The 19,909-nt window shown below is 53.3% G+C and overlaps 1 protein-coding gene across 1 annotated transcript in view; it reads left to right on the forward strand.

The window, feature by feature from the left end:
* The first annotated feature begins 4,236 nt into the window (after positions 1 to 4,236).
* CPAMD8 (C3 and PZP like alpha-2-macroglobulin domain containing 8) overlaps positions 4,237 to 19,909 on the forward strand; it is a 97,912-nt gene continuing 82,239 nt past the window's right edge. Inside the window, exons 1-7 of the mRNA XM_059919769.1 lie at positions 4,237 to 4,328; positions 7,843 to 7,994; positions 9,718 to 9,740; positions 14,808 to 14,973; positions 15,050 to 15,102; positions 18,661 to 18,678; positions 19,105 to 19,159. Coding sequence (XP_059775752.1) covers positions 4,237 to 4,328; positions 7,843 to 7,994; positions 9,718 to 9,740; positions 14,808 to 14,973; positions 15,050 to 15,102; positions 18,661 to 18,678; positions 19,105 to 19,159 — 559 coding nt within the window. The remainder of the gene's footprint in view (positions 4,329 to 7,842; positions 7,995 to 9,717; positions 9,741 to 14,807; positions 14,974 to 15,049; positions 15,103 to 18,660; positions 18,679 to 19,104; positions 19,160 to 19,909) is intronic.

Consider the following 19,909-nt stretch of genomic DNA (forward strand, 5'->3'; position numbering starts at 1 on the left):
TGTGAAAGCTCTTGGCTGGGTCACCTTGGACGCATTCATGTCCTTCTAGCAGGGTCAGAGGTCACATGCAGTTTCAGCTTCATTAATATCACTGGCCACTCCCCAAGTGACGAACTGGCTGTGTCCTCCTGAGCAGCAAACAACACTCACCACAGCCACTCCTGCACATGGCATGCCCTGTTCCCCCTCTGGCTTTGGGGTCCTGGCCATGCTGTGCTCAGCTCCCACCTCCTGCCAGCGGTGGGGCTGTCATCCCCTGCCACATCCTGACTGCCTGGTGCTCAGCGGGCCCAGGACCAGGCTGGCTCCTTGGAAGAACAAAATGCTTCTCACAATTGGACTGTCTTCCTCGTCCTCCCACCCAGACCCAGACTGCTATGCCATTCATCACTGGTGAGCTAGGAGATATTTAGCAATCTCTTCCTGAGGGGGTAAAAGCAGCCAGTTCTTCCCTGACATATTCTTGAAAATGACTATGTTCTTCACACCAACCACAGGGCTCATGGAAAAAAGGAGTCAGGACACCACACTCAAAAACTGTGTCAAGGGCTTCCCTGGTGGCGCAGTGGTTAAGAATCTGCCTGCCAGTGCAGGGGACACGGGTTCGAGCCCTGGTCTGGGAAAATCCCACATGCCGCGGAGCAGCTAAGCCCGTGAGCCACAACTACTGAGCCTGTGCACCTAGCGTCCGTGCTCTGCAACAAGAGAAGCCACCGCAATGAAAAGCCCACGCACCGCAACGAAGAGTAGCCCCCGCTTGCCACAACCAGAGAAAGCCCGCGCACAGCAACGAAGACCCAATGCAGCCAAAAATAAATAAATTAAATAAATAAATTACAAAAAAAAACTGTGTCAGTAACACAGTTTAAAAAGATAGGCATTTACTAAAAACTGATAGCACCATTATACACACGTTAAACCCTAAGAATGACATGAATACTACCGCACATGTGGCACTTGACCTTGGAGAAGACCTGAGGTTCATGTGTGGATGTGGTGTGGGAAGGTTGTAGCCTTCGTGTCTCTGAGAGGTACCAGGAGGAGGTTTGCTGAAATGAGATGGGACATTGTCATCCCAGACAGGGGAGGGCGGGGTGGCTCCTAATAGCTCAGAGAGTGTAGATGTTGAGGGCGTGTGTGTGTGTGTGTGTGTGTGTGTGTGTGTGTGTCAGGGGTTGTATATTCCCATGTGGCTCTGGTCAGTGGGGTGCCATTTCCTGCATTCACTCCGTGTTTCTTGCAGACCAAATCCTGCATAAGCAATACCACATTCCATCAAATTACGCTCAAATCCTTCCCTTATGTATCCATCATGTTGGAACAAATTTTTGTTTTCAAAACTAGTGTTAGAGCAGAATTGACTGTACTCCCCCCATGGCCAGTTTCAAGCTGCCAGCAGGAAGTCACTACATGGGAAGAGATGTGTATCATTACAGAGTCTTTTCACCATCAGATACAAAGGTCAGGGATACTCTCAAGAGCACAGAGAATAGTATGATGTAGTGAAATAATGAGGAACTGATAACTTTTGCATACTTACTGTTTTTATTTTTAATATCATATACTAAATTGAAAGTTGGTGTAACAATTTCTAATAATGGCTCTGTTAACCAGGGACTCACACAAGTGCTGGAAATGTATCAAATGTGGGACTCTTCCCCAGTTCCCCACTGCAGCTCAGGGGACCAGGGAGGATGTCACATGTACTGATGTCCACTTCAAAGCAGAGGCCCGGCATCCAGTAGCAAGTGGCACTCATGCCCCAGGGGAGACAGACAGGAAGTAGGTTCACTGGGATAATAAGATCATGGCCTCCGTACTGGGCACCATGGAGCGAGTTAAATTGGGTGTTGAGAGCACAGTGGTGTTCTATTTGCCTCTTATTCACCCCATTAGGGAAGGAAGGATCCCTCATGCTAAATAGTACAAGATAGCCAAACACACAATACCCAACACTGAACAGGTGAGGTAGAGAGTGGTCTGTTAGTTACATATATTCTCAACCCTGGGCGGGGTTGGGGGAAGACACAGCTGGCCATGCAGGACCACATGAGGGTTGCACTTAGGAGCCGGGTGGACAGCCAGAGGCTGTGGGAGGCAGGCTTTGTAGTAACAAGCGGTCGGGGTGCCCCTGCTTCCCTCGGGAGGACGTGATGGGCTTACTTGAATAACAAGAAAGTGAGGGAATTCCCTGGCGGGCCAGTGGTTAGGACTGGTCGGGGAACTGCTAGCCAGGTGGGGTTCAGCCTCTCCTGCTGAGTGGGGGCAGACCTGGCAAGAGCAGGGAGCTCAGGCTTTTGGGGACCTGAAATCTGAGGCTTTATCTTACAGGTAGTCAGGCAAGGAGGGACGGTAGAGCTAGTCCTGAAGGTAGAGGGGGGCCAGCCTTGGGATGCAGGAGGAAGAGCATCCCAGGCAGAGGGGCCAGCTGGCACCTCGGCTGGAGGAGGTGGTGGTGGTAGTGAGTCGGCATCCACGGAACCCTGGAAGCCTGTGCAGCCAGAGCTCAGCAGATGAGGGAGAAAACAGAGGGGCAGGAGGCTGGCCTCGCGAGACTGGAGAGTGGAGCCTGGTTTATGGAGGAGCAAGGGGAGGCGCGCAGGGGCTGGGCAGACGTGAATTATGGGGATTACGCTAGACCACCCTGCTCGGTGCCAGTGTGGCTGGGACTGGAGGCTGGCAACTCCGCCTGGTCTCTCGGCACCGCGGCTGCTCCCCAGGCCACTCCGGCCCCTGCGCAGCCCCCTCCGCCATCTAGGACAGCAGATCCTGTCTGTCCTGAAGTCCCCACTGCCTGCCCAGGGCTTGGTGCTCACTGGGTGGCCAGGGCTTGGCCAAAAGCCCGTGGAGAGGGCTGGTGGGAGAGGCTGCCTGGAGGACCCACCACGCCCGTAGGGCAGGGAGGGCGCAAGGGAGGTTTCTGGAAGAAGCAGGAGTTGGCCAGGCAAAGGAGGAGGGCAGAGGGGCAGGGTTTGGGCAAAGGCTGGCAGTGGGGATCGGCACAGGGTGGCACAGGGCACCTAGGAACTAGGATGAGGTGGGAGCCATCAGGGCAGCCTCAGGGCAGCCCGGTGTTTGGACTTGGCCTGGATAAATAGAGAGCCGGGAGGATTTGGGGCAGGAGGGCCATGTGGTCAGCTCTAGAGTTTTAGAAGTAAGGCCCTCGTCGCTGCAGGGGTCCTCACTAGAGGGACCACCTGGGACAGTTGGGGGGTAACTAGAGGAGGGACAGGACTTGGACATGACATAAAAAGGAGGTGCCCCCTTCCAGAGGGACCTACGACAGTGAGGCCATCACTGAGTTGGGCACACTGGGAGGGGCAGGAGGGGGCACCCTGCTCTCAGAGAGAGAGGGGTGCCGTCTCACCCCTGCTGTTTGCCAGAAGGGAAAGTGAGGCCCAGAGAGGGAGGGGCCTGGCCTAGGGGATTTGCGGATGGAGGAGGTGGGGAGAGGGAAGAAGTGAGGAGCGGCAGTCAGGCGCCGGGGGAAGCTGCGGGTCAGGAAGTCTCATCCCTTGGCCAGCCTTCCTTTCCCCAAAGGGCTCAGCTCCTCCTGTGCGTGCACTGCACAGGTCGCCGGGTCCAGGCTGGGGCAGGTGCGGGGTGCCGACGAGATGCGGGGTGAAGGCGGCGCGGAGACCGAGCGGCCCCCGCGTGGGGCGGGGCGGGGCCGGGCTGGTCCGCGGGGTCGGGGCAGTGGGGAGGCGGCCAGGCAGGGAGCTCGGAAGGGGACAGTCCAGGGAGGGGGCGGGTCCCAGAGTGCGGGGCCGGGTTGGGGGGGGGGGGGCGAAGAGTGGGATGGGTCGGGTCCGACGAAGGGTCAGGGAATGGGTCAGGTCTGGGGGTGCATCCGGGCAGGGGGCGGGGCGGGTCCCAGGAGAGATTGGGGGAGAGTCGGTGTTGGGGGGGGTGGATGAGTCCCGGGAAGGGAGCGGGGGGAGGGGGCGGGACGAGGTCCAGAGAGGGGGCGGGGCGGGAGGCCAGGAGGGGGTGAGCGGGGCGGGTCCGGGTGGGGGCGGGCCCGGGGACAAGGCGGGTCCGGGGAGGGGGCTGGTCCCGCGCTGCCCCAGCCTAGCCGGGCGCGGAGTTGGGCGCATGGCGCCGGGCGCACTGCGCGGGGGCTGCGAACAAAGGGCCCCCGGCGGCGCAGCGGGGACGGCCGCGCTCGGACCCCGGACCTGGCCTGACCCCGGCCCGGCCCCCTACCCGGGCGCGGCAGCCCCGCGGAGCCGGAAAATGTGGGTCGCCCTGCTCCGGCCGCTGCTCCGGCTCCTGGTGCTGCTGCTGTCGCCGCGGGACGGCGTGCGCGCTGCGCAGCCCCAGGCCCCGTGAGTATCCGCGGGCGACGGAGGAGGCTGGCCGCCTTCTCGGGGTGGGGGTCGCGGGGTCTGGTTCAGAGAGACGCAACGACCTGTCCAAGGCCACACAGCCTCCGGGCTGGGCGGGACCTAGAATCTTGACCCCCTAGCCCCCAAGAGTCGGACTGGGAAGAGGGCAGCCTGAGGCTTCAGAAGTGGCCCCGTGGAGGTGCAGGGACTCCTCAGAGCTAAGGCGGCGAGGCACCCCCCATCCCACCTCGCTCCCTTGGTGTGACCAGGGCTGTCTTCTTGGGTGGCGACTTCCAGTTGTCCGTGGCCTGAAGGTAAGAGGTGCGTGTCTTGGCTGAGAAATGGAAGGAGAGACCTGCCGTTCCGTTTTCCTTGGGAGGGCGTGGGGTGGGGAGGAAGTGTTTATTTTGCTTCCACATTTTTCTTGAAGTTTGCTTACAGAGCTTCTGGTGAGTTGACACAGTGAGGAGGTGAATTAACTAGCTGCTAAGGAGAATTTCCCATGAGTTGGCTTCACAGGGACTATTCGCAGACCTGCCAAGTTTGGGTGAGCCCTGCGGGGTTGTGGGCTGGGTGGGGGCCTGCCTCCAGCTGCTCAAGCTCAGCCATTTAGTGCAGACCGGACTTTCTGAGCCTTGTTCAAGCAGCCCTTGTATAGGAGTTCCCAGAAAACAGGTCAACAGTGAGACTAGGTGGGCGGAGGCACCTCTCGTGCTGCCCCTTTGGATCACAGTTTGAAAAGTAAGACACCATGCTGCAATTGGAACCATGGGACTTACCTCCCCTGGGCCTTGTGAAATTGGAACCCGGCAAACTTTTGACCTGATGCTTTCAGAGCTGACATCCCTCAGAATAGCAGTTTTCAGCCAAGGGGCGATTTTTGTCTCCCTGGGGTCATTCAGCAATGTCCGGAGGCATTTTTGGTTGTCACATCTAGGGGGAGGCCATGCGGCTGGAATCTACTGGGTGGAGGCCAGGGATGCTGCTACACGTCCTGCCATGCACAGGACAGTCCCCAGCACGAAGCATGACCCTGCCCTCCATGAGAGACCCCGCCTTATAAGGACCAAGTTCAGAGTCCCTGTGTTGCAGAGTTTTAAATAGTTCTCAGGAGTATTTGCCTCTGACTAAAGTTGCCCTGGGATCTTACCTACTGTTGAGTCAAATGGAACTCCTGTGCTGGGAGACACACAATGACCAACCCAGGGGTCCAGATTAGCCGACCTCTAAGCCAGAGCCATGGCTCACCAGCCCGAAGGATCCCGTTTTAGGAATAGCCCCGGACACCCACTTCTATGATCCATTTGATTGTAGTGTGAGGAATGCCTGATGCCAGAAAGCCCCATGGATTTGCACACTGTTGTGAGACCCATACTGTCTACACTTTACCAAATACCACCCTTCCCAGGATGGGACCTTCCAGGACCAAAGGATGGGAAGCCAGTGTCAGCCCAGATGGCAGGGGTGTATCAGGTAGACAGTGATTGGCTGGCGAGCACTCCAACAGCTGTAATTCCTGAGTCGCAGGGAAAGTAAATTTGGTTCCATCAGGTTCTCTGGGCCTTTGAGCGAAGACCCTAACTCAGATCTGGATACGGACTTTAGAAGTGCCCAAGGAAAGTGAACACGTGGATTGTGTATTTCCCCCAGTACTCTTCCACATGCAGCAGGTGCTATGTGGGAGGCCCTGGGGGTCATCTGGGAGCTGGGCAGAAAGGTTCTGTCCTGAAGGTGGCCGTATTCCCGTGCTGCAGTGGGACAGGACACACAGGAACCCAGGGTCATTGCCCGTGCAGGTCGGTGTTGGAGTTAAGATAGTACACATCACGTATGTGGAGTGATTGTGTGCTCCAGACAGTACAGTTACGTACCCAGGATCATTGCAGGCTCTGTGCACTGCTGAGGCCAGACACTGCACAGGGGACCCCAGGGTCATTGCACCCTCTGGTCAGTGCTGGAGCTGGATGGTGCACATCACACATGAAGCAAGGGTCTTCCCATGCTTGAGGCAGTACATGTCTGTCCCAGTGTCATTGAATGCTGTGTTTGATGCTGGAGTGGGACAGAACATATAGGACGCAGGGTCAGTACACATTGTGGTCAGTGCTGGATCCGGACAGAACATCCATGAAACCCAGGGTCATTGCATGCTCCGGCTGGTGCAGTTACATACCCAGGATCAATGTATGCTCTGTGCATGGCGAAGGCCTGACACTGCACAGAGGAACCCTGTCATTGCAGGCGCTTGTCGGTGCTGGAGTCAGACAGAACATCGGACCCCAGGGTTGTTACTGGGTCCAGCCACTGCTGGGCAGTGCACCCATGAAACTAGGGTCTTTGCACACTCTTATCAGTGCTGGAGTCATATAGTGCATGGCATGTCTCGAAGGTCCTCTTCGTGTATGGTGTGTGGTAAGGGTCTAAATTCATCTCTTTGTGTGTGGACCTGGGGTTGTCCCAGAGAGGATGTTGAGAAATAAAAACATCTCTCCTGATCTCAGTGTTTGCCCAGTGTTTTCCCTTTCTCCTATTTCCTCCTGGTGCCTGTAGTTCTGCACCGTTGGAATCGTGCTGCCTTTGCTGCCAGGCTCCTGGCACTTGCCATTGCACTGTGAGTGGGTCCCGCGGTTATGGATGAGCCTTTGTGGTTTTCTACCTAAGGCTGCAAAATAACGGGGAAGCAGGAGCTCAGGTGGGGAGGACCTAGGCCTCCAGGTCCGGTGCCATAAGGGGACCCCAGGGCCCTCCCCTGCCTGGCTGTGTGATCTGGTGCACGTTCCTTCTCCTTCTGCAAGGTCAGCCTTCCCATCTGGAAAACAGGATAATAACGCCTCTCTTCCAGAAATGTCTTCACAGTCAAGCTGAGTCTTTTCAGAAAGAGAGCGCTGTTTTGACTCCATTGTTCACAGTGCTTTTCCTGTTTCAGGCCATTTAGTTTGTTTTCAGGGTCTTATTCTTAAAATTAATGCTGCAGGTAGTTCCTTGCTTCTTTCCACCGGGTTCCAGAGTCTGGCTGCCTGGGTTTGTAGCCTAATCTCTCACTGACTCGGGCACATGAATTGGCTTCTCTGGGGCTTAATTTCTGACTCTGTAAATGGGAGATGTTAGCATGTCTCACGGGTGGCTTTGAGGATGAAGTGGGATCCTACCAGTTACTCAGTCTACAGGGGAGAGTATTTTAGTTTGTGGGTGTGGCATGTGCAAAGGTCCTGTGGCAGAAGGAGCTGCAAAAAAAGTCCAGAGGCTATAATGCAGAGATCGAAGGGGGTGTGGTTCCGGGTAGATCCAGAGAAGCCAGATTCTTACTTACTCGGGGGGGACTTCAAAGGTGAACAAGCCTCAAGGAGCTCACAGGTTGGTAGGGGACACGGACACATAAAGTGACAGTGCCATCGGAGTGTGGTCAGGCATAGGTGGGAGTCCACCTAGGGTGCACCCTGATTTAGCCAGGTGACAGTGAGGCTAGGGATGGGTCAGAACCTTTGGGCTTCACTGCGGTTCTCCTCTTCTGCAGGGGCTATTTGATCGCTGCACCCTCCGTCTTCCGCTCAGGAGTGGAGGAAGTCATCAGTGTGACCATCTTTAACTCCCCAAGGGAAGTCATGGTCCATGCTCAGCTGGTGGCCCAGGGCGAGGCGGTGGCGCAGAGCCAGGGAGCCATCCTGGGTAGGTCCCTGGGGTGCCTGACCAGGCCTTCCCCTCGCTTTGCAAAGTGGTCTTTAGGGCTCAGGCAGTGTCGGCATTGCTTTGCTTCCTTCCCACTCCACCCCCAGAACCCTGGCAGGAGTAGGAGGACAGGTTGCATTCTCCTCACTTTACAGATGGAGAGAGTAAGGCCCAGCAGGGGAAGCCACCTGCCCAGTCTGGGAAATCAGAGTGCCTTGTTCCTCAGCAGCTCAGGTTCAGTGGGTGCAGATCTGGATAGATTTGGGCACCCTTTCGTGCCAGTTTTGGCTAGAGGTGGGAAGGGGGCCCAGAGGGAATCTTGTGACCTTTTCAGATCCTTTGTTGAGCTTCTAGCACCCCTGTGGTGTTAGACCCGGAGCTGGGCTCACAGCCAGCCTGCCACTGAGCTGAGCTCAGGCCCTCAGCCAGCCTCTCCCTGGCTGTCCTTTGTAAACTGCAGATAACAGCAGCGTTGGCCTCTTGGACAAAGTGTGGAGAGCAGGCCCCTGCCTTAGGGCCTGTAGTCCAGCAGGGCAGGTAACTCATTCATCATGCAGGGTGTGGTGCGGCCACAGGAGACACCGAGAGATGATGTCAGGTCTCCCAAGGCCAACAAGGCAGCCTCCGTCCCCTGGGAGAGGGAGACTTGGGTAGGCAGGAGAAGTGCAGGCAGTCCCGACTCCACTGGCCAGTCCTGAAACCCAAATCAGGTTGGCTTCAGCAACAGAGAGTTTATGGGCTCTTATAACTGGAAAAGTCCCCTGGCATCACTGGCCCAGTCTCCCAGCTCCACTTCTGGATGTGCCTGTGTCTCCCCAGAGCAGGGAGGGAATGGCAGTTACAGGACCTTTGGGGAAAGTCCCAGGATTCCCTCTGATTGGCTCATGTTGGGTCATGTGCTCAATCCTGAACCAATCCCCATGACCAGAGGGAAGGCCTATGCTGATTGGCCCATGTGGGTCATGTGCTCAACTCTGAACCAAGTCCTGTGACCAGGTGGATGGCCCATGCTGATTGGCCCATTTTAGGACATGTGCTCAACCCTGAACCAATCACTGTGTCTAGGAGGAAGGCCTATGTAGATCTGCACAGAGCCTCAGGGAAGATGGGCAGAACCCACTAAACCTTAAGAATTAGGAGTTGGGTAGGTAGGCTCCTCCAAGAAAATTGGGCTTCTGCTAGCAGGAAATGGGGGAAATGGACACTGGGAGGCAAAAACAGTAGATGCCTAATTAAGTCCTGGAGGCCAAAGAGCCTGGAGAAGTGTCAGACGACAAATGACTCAGTTTGGGTAGAAGAGAGAGGTTGATGGATGACTAGTTAGATCCATTGGAGTGAGGTCCACTGGGGACCTCAGGCTCCTCTTTCTTCTCTCCACCTTTCTCCTTGTTCCTCTCCCGTGGAGTTTTCTCTTTGCTCCCCTCACAGCTTACCTTGGTCAGGGGCCAGGGGTGAAGTGAATAAAGTATGCAGGCTGGCCAACCTTTCCCTGAATAGCTTGGCTTTGTCCATCCCCTCCAGTCTTCAGTACTCTCCAGCTTGGAGGAAACCTCTCACTTCTGCCGATCCCAGCCCAGGCCAGACCAACATGACCCAGGGTGTGTGTTTGTCCGCAGAAAATCCCTCTGGGTTGAGAGAGCCCCTGTTTGTAAGGCTGCAGCTCAAGGAGGCAGGAAAACACAGCTCCTGATTTAACTGTTTTCATTTTATTTTCATTTTTTAGATAAAGGGACGATCAAACTCAAGGTAAGCTATGAATTTTTAAAATCAGAAACCCTACCTTGGAAATAAAGAATGGAACCAGAGAAGTTGCATGTGTTGTGAAAAAAATCATTAATGGTGATGTAAAAAAAAAAAAGAATAATGAAGGAAAAAACAGTTTACAAAAGGAGAAACTCACCCATAATCCCATCCCTCATACTTTTCACTTTTTCATGTTTCCCATAAATCCTTGTCCACATAAAGACATTTTCTTTCATAGTTGCAGTTAAAGGGTATATTGTGGTCTGTCATGCCATTTTCTCTTCACACGTTGCATAAACATACGTCCATGTTTCCAAGTCACTATAATTGCATCCTATTGTAAATAACATCCCACTGTATCTGTTTTATATACTAATTTACTAACACCTCCCCCTCACACACACATCGCTTGTACATGGTTAGATCTTTTTCTTGTTTTCAGGGTTTTGATAATGTAATCCAAAAGTTGAGAGCATCTTTGTGCGTAAAGCTGTTAACGTTCTGGATGCCTGCCTTAGACTGAACACCCTGAAAGAAGAACTACCAAATTAGGATCCAAGGCTCTTGCTGGGTCCTGTTTTGTCTTGGAAGACACAGCAGTGCACGTGCATGGCACCACCAGCTATACATTAGAGACCAAATTTCCCGCAGCCTTGTTGGCATTGAATATTATTATTTTAAAATTATTTTACATACCAAACTACAGGTAGGTCATTCTCTGACATGGGTTTTTTAACTGGAGTCCTTGGATTTCAAGGCAGTCGTAAGCCCTGAAATTGTCGGCTTTTTCTGGGTTAGCTAGTCCTTAACGCTTACCAGATGCTCAAAGGAGTCCCTGAAAGGTTGGGCTAAGTAGAGAATCATTCCAAATTGTAATGTGCTCTCTCCCAGTAATTAGAACTAAGTCCGAGGTGGTTCCTCTTCCATGGGATGGGATGCATCATTAGTGTCTAATTGCTGTGGGGCAGTGGTCTTCCTGCCCTCTTGTCAATGTTAGAATTTCCTCTCTAGAGTTCTCTCCCGTGGGTGAGGTTTGCAGGGTCTGGAGACCGTTCTGGTTGTCACAGCTTGGGGGGCAGGGATGGAGGTTGCTACTGGCTTCTAGTGGGTAGAGACCAAGGATGCTGCTCAAATCCTATAATACACAGGACGGCCCCTCCACTGAGAATGAGCCAGCCCCAGATGTCAACATTTGGAAAACCCTGGATAAATAGGCTAGAGCCGCCCCTGCCGGCTTCCTGTGAGCAGATCTGCTTTCTTGTGAATCAGAATGCAGGGCTGCCCTATCCACTGACAGATGAACTACTTAGGGAAAAAGAAAGCCTCGTATATTTTATTTAGAGAAGTACTTTTAATAAAGCATATTACTTACCAAAAAGAAAAAGAAAGAAAGAAAGCAGGGCTGCCCCAGCGGGGTTAAGATTATGCTCTGTGCCCGGCCACCGCACATAAGAAGGCACTCTTCACAGGCTAGATGCTGTGGATTTGTATAAGAAACCAGTAAAGGGCCATATAACTTTGGGAGAAGGGCAGGAGATCCCTAGACTGGAGACTTTCCAAAGGGTCTTGGGATCCTTAGCATTTAGAAGAGCTCTGGATGAGCCTTTCTCAACTTGGGGGGTGGGGAAGGATGCTCCCCCCCCCCCCCCCGACCCTGGGGGACAATGGCAGTGTCTGGAGATATTTCTGGTTATGGTAACTGGGGGTGAGGGTGCTACTGCCATCTAGTGGGTGGAGGCCAGGGATGCTGTTCAACACCCTACAGTGATGGGGACGCCCCCCGTCCCCGTCACTGCAGAGGATGATTCAGCCCTAAACGTCAGTAGTGCCGAGGCTGAGTTGAGAAACTCTGCTCTATGGAACCATGGTGTGGGCCTCAGACAAGAGAGAAGCTGCTCTTGTGGGTGTAGGACCCCCCCTGCCCACTACCCCACCCACTCCCCAGCCGTGCCTGCCTTGGGGACCTGAGTGCTTCCGGGTACAGGTTTTGGAAACCCTTGTTGTGGGGACCTAGTGTTGCCACTGACTGCCACGGGCAGGCTCTGCCCAGTCTGTGTCTCATCCTTCTCATCTGTGCAGCAGCGAGGATGCCGGTAAGAGGCCCTTGATGGAACTTTCAAGAAAGCATACCTAAAGCCTCGTGATGTTTGCTTTATTCCGATTTTTCAGACTTAACCCGTGCATCTGTGTAACAAATGTCTTAAGCATCTATTCAGTTTCAAGCAGGAAGTTGGCCACATTCCCTGCTCTCAGCCACCAGCCTTATTGGTGCTGGGCAAAGGGGTGGGTCAGACAGTAAACCCCCAATTACATAAACATGATCACCTCAGAGAGTAGCAAGTGTCCTATTTTAGGACACTAAATGTTAATCAAATTCTAACATTTTATTTTAAAATGTGTCAGAGAAAGAGAATGCTGAGGAGTGGGGTGTAGAGTCACATTTTATATGGCAGCAAGGCCCCTCTGAGCTGAAACCAGGAGGAACCGACATGCAGGAATATGGGGGCAGGGCTTTCCAGGCAGAGGGAACCGCAGGTGCAAAAGCCCTGGGGCAGGAAGGAGGCAAAAAGAGGCAGCCAGTGGCCTGGAGTGGAGCCAGCCAGGAGCTCCCATGAGGAGTGGGAGGGAGATTTCCAATCTGTGGAATCAGCTTTCACCTGAATCCCTCTGCTTTGGATGGTTTCCATTTAGGAGAAGAATCGTGAATACCTGTCGCCACCAACCATGGGTGTCTATTGTGTGCCATGCCTTTATAGTTCCATCACCCATCTGCACAACAATATGTTGGAAACTCAGGGTCTAGTGAGTCTGGTGGCTTCTCTCTCGGGTATGTTTGGTGGATGCCTACAGAGTCCGGTAATCTGGGACCCACACCCAGAGCCCCAGGGGCCTCCCCTGCCTGGAGCTGGGCGTTCATCAGGGTGGTGGATTGGCCTGCCATAGGACTGGCCCCTCCACACATCCTTCCCCAGAGGACAGCCGGCCTCTTTCTTTAGCTGGGCCCCAAGCCTCCCACCTTTGTACTCAGCTGCCAGCTACACCAGCTTTGCCTGGCTGTCTCCCTTGCTTGGATCTCGGCCCCCGAGTCCTTGGCTGTCACTGATGCTAAAGGAGCAAATGTGGATCACTGTGGTCAGGGGTGGGGATGGGGATCAGCTCAGTCCAGAACCTTCCGGCAAGACCTCTGAGGGCTGGCACGTGCAGGACCAGGTAGGAGCGCCACTTTGAGCTGAGACTTGATTGGGAACGGCAGCTCTGCAGCTTTCAAGACCCGGGGCGGGTCACTTCATGTCCCCAAAGGTCACATCTGATCCTTTCTGTTCTCAGGGGCAGCTTCTTGGTCCCAGCACCCACAATCCCCCGCTGGCACACAGCCCACATGACGCCCCCCCCCCCCCCCACCTCGCCCGCCAGCTCCTTCTTACCTGTCCATGCCTGCTCCCCTGGGTGGCCTGGGATTTTTTCCTCCTTGCATGGAGGTCTTTGGCTGATGCTGAGTGGTTTCCAGAAACAAAGGCAGGTAAGGATTTGGGGGTCAAAGTAAGGGGATTATCCTCAAGTTCGTCCTAAAGGTTCTCAAGGTTAACTGCAGTTAGGAGGGACCCCAGAGTCCTGAGACGCCCCACCCTGAGGGTGGCAGGTGGGCAGGCAGGCAGGCAGGGTCCCTCTGCTGCTGTTCAGAGCAGACAAGAGAGGCAGCCAGAGCCAGGTGCTGGAAGGATGGAGAAGGTCCTGGCATGCCCCGACCTCATCCATAAAATGGGCACACTGGTGTGAGGACCGGTCAGATAATTCACCAGGATACTTAGCATGGTTGCTTGCTGTGATGGTGACGAGGACTTTTTCACCCCTTGAGCAACCACACAGGTGGATGCTGACGAACAACTGGGAGAAGAACACCCCCGCATTTGGATGGTCTTAGGAACAGGTGGTGCTGTAGCTCCCAGTGTGAACTGATGACCACGTAACGTCCGCCCGCCAGGCACCCAGGGATGGCCGCGAGCATCGCATTCATGGCACATGGTCACATCCAGAGTCATGACTTTTGTTTGCTTTAGTCACAAAAGGAGTTTCTATAGGTTATGACTCACATGCACGGGTGTTCTGCTCATGACTTAAAAAAAAAAAAAAAAAAGAGGGAATTATATAGGGTAGTCTCCATTCCCTAAATGTTGGAAATTTTGCCCTAGAAGAATTTGAACTCCAGGGTGAATCCTTAAGACTGCAGTGAGTATTTTTTTTGTTTGTTTTATCCATCTAGGTGGCCAAAAAAAAATCAACTTTTTTTTTTACCACTTTAACCATTTTAAAGTGGACAGTTCAGTGGCATTTAGAACATTCACACTGTTGTGCAACCACCAACCCTATCTAGTTCCAGAACATTTTCATTACCCCAGAAGGAAGCCCCATCCCCATTAGCTGTCATTCCCCATTCCCCATCTCCCTCCAGCTCCTGGTACCCACTAATCTGCTTTCTGTCTCTATGGATTTGCCTATTGTGGACATTTCATATAAATGGGATTGTATAATGTGTGTGCAGTGTTTACAGGGAGACAAAGCACAGAGGCACAAACATTATATCCATAAATGAAGTATGAAAATATACATACATATGCATACATGTATTCATATGTGTATATGTATATGAAGGGGCTAGGGTCTCCATACCTCCCAGCTTACCAGCTATGACTGCATTTGGGTAAGATGGGAGATAATTCTTGTAGCTCTACAGGGATGAGAATATCTCTGCAAGCGTGCAGTGTCAGGAGAGGAGAAGGCTCTGTCTTGTCAAGCGAGACCAGTGCTTCTCCTTCGCAGCGCTGCTCACAGCCGTCCTGTGCATCACAGGGTCTTGAACAGCATCCCTGGCCTCACCCACCAGATGCCCAGTAGCGCCTGCTCCCCGAAGCTGTGACACCCAAAACATCTCCAGAAACTGCTGAGTGTCCCATGGGTGCACAGTTGCCCCCGGGTGTGCTCCCCTGCCCTAGACCTCCATGCTGCTTTCCCAATACCTGGGTACCTTCCAGGGTGACACCCCCTGCCCAAAGCTCTGTGCTCTGCCTGCAGGTGCCCACGGGCCTCTGGGGCCAGGCTCTTCTGAAGGTGTGGGGCCGTGGTTGGTGGGCAGAGGAGGGCCCCTTCTTCCACAACCAGACTTCAGTGACTGTGGACAGCCGGGGAGCCTCTGTGTTCATCCAGACCGACAAGCCGGTGTACAGGCCCCAGCACCGAGGTGGGTGGCCGGTGCGCGCCGGGGGGAGGGCCAGCCATGGCCTGGAGCTGCCACACGCCTATCTCCTTTCTTCCAGTGCTCATCAGCGTCTTCACTGTCACTCCAGACCTGAGGCCCGTCAGCGAGAAGGTGAGATTGGCTCCTAAAACCGTGGGCCCGGAACATACCCACCTGGGTTCGGCCTGGCCAGGGCCACCATCCACAACTGGCCTTTCCCCCTGCCTCTTCCAATTTCTACCTCCATTCTTGGTTTCTTCCTGGGGCTCCACGTCCCTTGGGGGACCCAGGGGAAGTTCTATGTGACAAGAGCGCTTGTGGGCATGCTTCTTCCGCAAGGGGCACCAGTGGTCCCCGCAGTGGGCAGTACCCCTCTGTGTGGGGTCGGGGCCGTGGCCCATCATTTAAAATCTTAATAGCCCTGCATTTATTTAACGTTTATTAGAAAGAAAATATGATTGCCACTTAAAACCCACCGTTTCTCCTTCAAAATAAATACACTCACATAAAAAAGGCTTTGATTTTCTCTTAATTTTTATTTGGAAATAACTTCAAATGTACAGAAAAGTTGGAAGAAAGTTACAGAGAACTTCCCATAGGCCCTTCATGGAGCCCAGGGGTGGGCAAACTTCCTGTAAAGGGCCAGGTAGTAAGTATGTTCGGGTCTGCCAGTCAGAGGGATTCTGTCACAACTTAAGTGGACTCAGCTACAGACAACACGTGAATGAATGGGTGTGCCTGGGTGCCAATAAAGCTTTATTTACACAAACAGGCAGAGGGCCAGATTTAGCCCAAGGGTCATAGTTGGCTAAGCTCTGATCAGGAACAGAAGTTCTCAAACTGGAGTGTGCAGCAGAACCACCTGGAGGGCTTGTTCACATACAAGTGATTGGGCCCTCCCCAGAATTTTTGATTCAGGAGCTTCCTGGATGGGCCCCAAGGATCTGTATTTCTAACAAGTTCCTGGTTTCTGCTGCTGCTCTGGGAACCCACTTTGAGAACCACGTATCTAGATTCACCAATTACAAAACATTTTATGATATTTATGTGCTTTCTCTCTCAGTGTGTGTATACACATATATGTACATATACATGTATTGTATGTATATATGTACATGTACATATATAGCTTTAAAATTATTTTAATGATAAATCATTTGAGAATAATTTGCAGATATCACATCTCTTTGTCCCCAAACACTTCCTGTATCCTTTAAGAGCAAGAACATTCTTTCATACAACTAAAGTACAATCATTACATTTAGGAATTTTGACATCGATACAATAATATTATCTAATACAGAATCCATATGGTTCCAATAATGTACTTTATAGCATGTTTCTTTGCTGGTCCAGGACCTAGTCTCTGACGACGTGTCGAATTTAGTCGTCATGTCTCTCGCATCCTTTACTCTGAATCAGCTCCTCAGCCTTTCCCTGTGTTTCACGGCATTGACATTTTTGGAGACTCCAGGCAGTTGTTTTGAATGGTGTTCCCCAGCGGGCTGGTCTGCCGGCTTGTTCTCTGCGATCAGGTTCAAGTTGTGCGTCATGAGGGAGGATCCACAGGAGCCGTGCTGGTCCTCCCCAGTGTGTCGTATCCCGAGGTACCTGACGGTAGCTCAGATAGAGTCTGCCTGGTTTCTCCCCGCAAAAGTCACTGTTTCCCCTTTGTAATCAGTAAGTAATCTGTGGGGGACACTTGAGACTGTGTGGCCACCCTGTTACCAGTCACAATGATCACCCGCTAGTTCTAGCCTCCACAGATGAGTTCAGAATTACGTGAATCTAAACTTGCTATGATGCTTGCAAAGTGGTGATTTTTCCAACTATGTTGCTTCTTCTGTATTTATTAGTTGGCATTCTGCTGCAAAGAGGCGCTTTCAGAAGGAAAGAGATTGTAAAGGAAGAGATTTAAGTAAACTGTACATATCCAGAGCAAAGATGGGAATGCAGTCTGGGGTGACTTCAGTTGAGGGGTCCCTCAGGGGTCACGTGTACAGTGCTTACTGCGTGCCAGGCACTGTTCTAACACTTGGGGCACATGATTGAGCAGAGCAGACCCAGACCCCACCCCAGGGGGCTCATTCTGGAAAATAATCCTGCTGAGTTCCCCAGTGGGCCCCAGCCTAGAAGCACAGTTCCATTGGGTACACGCAGCTTTTTCTTAACTTTCACCAGCCCGAGTTTCCACACTACTTTTTTCATTGGATCTTTGAATGCACTTGCCCACGTTTTTGACACAGCCTTGCAAACTCACCTCAGTGCCTGAGGTCCTTCTGCCAAAGGAAGGCTTCATACCCAACTGCCCCCTCCTGGTGGACATTTGCTTGTTTCCAGGTTTTGGTCATTGTCAGAAATGCTGCCATGATTGTTTTTATGCTCAAACCTTCTTTTCCACTGGTGTGTCCTTCCTTAGGCGCAGCTGGACCCCAGGAGTGGGATACTGAGGTCCACGGCCAGGGAGGTGTTGAAGGTCCCAAACGTGTATGTTTCTGAGCGGATGGTGCTGAGTCTCTGTGCCCAGTTGTTGGAGGGGGTCTTCTGCCCACAGCCTTCCCCGGAGAGGGGGGATTAGGGGGTTTAGTGACATCAGCTCCTGCCTAATGTCCAGTTTTTGCCAGAAACGGCTTCCCACAAATGATAGAAGGAAGGTGCCTGGATGTATGTGTGCAGCTGCCTATCTTCCTCTGGAGGTTGGTGGAAGTCCAGCAAGGACAAATCACAGGACAATGAATTCAAATCATTGAATTCAAAGTGTAAAGCTTCCAGGTGCCCCCGGGCTCAACACGGACACCCCTGGACAGCCCTGAGCTGATGGGGACGGATCTGCGTGCACAGGGTCAGCTATGCATGGGTACCAGGCCGGGCATGTTGCTGGGTTCAGGCGGCACAGTTGTGCAAGCAGTTGACCTTCACTGGAGTCAGTGTTGACTGTTCAGTTTGACATTGATGGAGCTAGAAGCCAGGCTCCAGGCAGGTGCTGGGGGTTCAGGGATGAAAGCGTGCATTCCAGACCTTCAAGGAACCTGGCATGATCCCTTGAAAAAACAACCCAGCTGCAACATAGGAGGGCTGCCTGGAGGAGCTGTCCCTGGTTGGGGCGTGGGGGAGTCTGGAGAGGAGGGCAGGGCTGTGATGGGGAGCGAGGAACACAGAGGTTCCGGATGGGGCTCGGCCACCCTCATTGCCAGTGGCCACTGGCAATGAGTTTGCTCAGTGACTTAAAGGGCAGAAATGTATTCTTTCCCAGTTCTGGAGGCCAGAAGTCTAAGATCAAGGTGGGGGCAGAATTGGTTCCTTCCAGGGACCGTAAAGGAGGGATTTGTTCCAGGCCTCCCTCCTTGGCTTGTAGCTGGCCATCTTCTCTCTGTGTCTTCATATTGTCTTCCCTCTATGCGCATCTGTGTCCAAATTTCCCCTTCTTATGACACCAGTCCTATTGGACTGGGACCTATGCTAGGGACCTTATTTTAACTAATCACCACTATAAAGACCCGTCTCCAAATACAGTCACATTCTGAGACACTGAGCCTGAGGACATCAACATGTGAATTTTGGGAGGAGGGGGGCACCATTCAACCCATTACAGAACCTGTGCCTGTCCCGAGGGATGAACATTCAGCATGCACAGAGGACTCGGGTCTTATGGGAGGGTTTGCTCACTGCCTCTGTCTGTCTCTGTTGCAGCTGGAAGCTTATGTCCTGGTGAGTGGCCTGCCCCTCCGCAGCTGGCTCAGAGACAGTTAGCCGCTCTCTGCAAGACCTGGTCTGTCTTTGCCTAACACCCACCCTCTGGGTTGATCCCTGCCTGCCCCGGCACCCCATAGACTGGGACCCGGTCCATCCCGATCCCTGGGTCCACCCTGGGATAAACCGAGCTTGTGTCTGTCCATCTCTTTGTAGATTTGCACGCAGCTCCCTAAATGAGGAGGCAGGCCGGCCCTTTCCGCCACCTTGTCCTCAGACAAGTCCCTTCTATGCCCCGAGCTTCTGTTTGCTTCATGTAAATAGCTAATCTTGGGGCCTGCCCTCCTCACTTGTCCTGCCCTAGAGAGCAGGCTTGGAAGGTCCGCATGCACGCCGGGCACACACAGTCTGCCTTGAGTTTACTGTGCATCTGTCCCCCTGCAGGACCCCCGGGGCTCACGGATGATGGAGTGGAGACACTTGCAGCCCTTATGCTGCGGTAAGTCTCTCTTCTCATCCTCTCTCCCAATTCCTTCTGTGGCTTGGGGGCTGCACCTTTGGGTGGCAGATGTGATAAACCTTCCAGGGAAATAGAATGTGCTCTGTCTGGGCACCTGCCACTCCTTCCCTGCGGCGTTCGGACCCTCCGCCCACATTCCTCTGTGCCTGGGATCCCAGCTGGGGAGCCTCCTATAACTTGAGATCTTTCTGGAATATCAGGGCCTTGTTTGTCGGCACCCCCCACCTTCCTCCTGCTGCAGATCTTCCTCATCCTCATCTCCAACCCAACACGAGACAGTTCTTTTCCAGCTAGGAGTCAGAAGGCTTTGCTTTGGCTGAGGAGCTGGCATTTTTTTCTTTCTCTATGACGATAAGGGCCATGTAATTGACATCTCCCTTTGTGCTTTGGCCCTAAGGGAAGTGGAGTCCTGGGAGAGGGGAGCTGTAGGTGGGATTTGGGGAGACTGAGGACAGCTGTGCACCCTCGACCTGGGAAATGCACAGACATGACAGACCCCTGAGTCCTGCTCGGGGGCTCCTGGCCCCCGCTTGCCTCTGTGAACCAGACACAGAGAATGGGGTCTCTAGCCGACGTGTGGGCTGTGGTGGTTTGTGCAGTGTCACGCAGGCCTCCAGGTCTCCTGACCTGGCCTTGACCCCTCTCCATGTCCATTTCCCTCTTCCTGATTCTGAGATGCCTAGAGAGGGCTGCCAAGTAGGGACAGGGCTTGTGTGATTCTCTGTCACC

This window comes from Balaenoptera ricei, chromosome 3, assembly GCF_028023285.1.
Source record: "Balaenoptera ricei isolate mBalRic1 chromosome 3, mBalRic1.hap2, whole genome shotgun sequence".
NCBI classification, from domain to species: domain Eukaryota; kingdom Metazoa; phylum Chordata; class Mammalia; order Artiodactyla; family Balaenopteridae; genus Balaenoptera; species Balaenoptera ricei.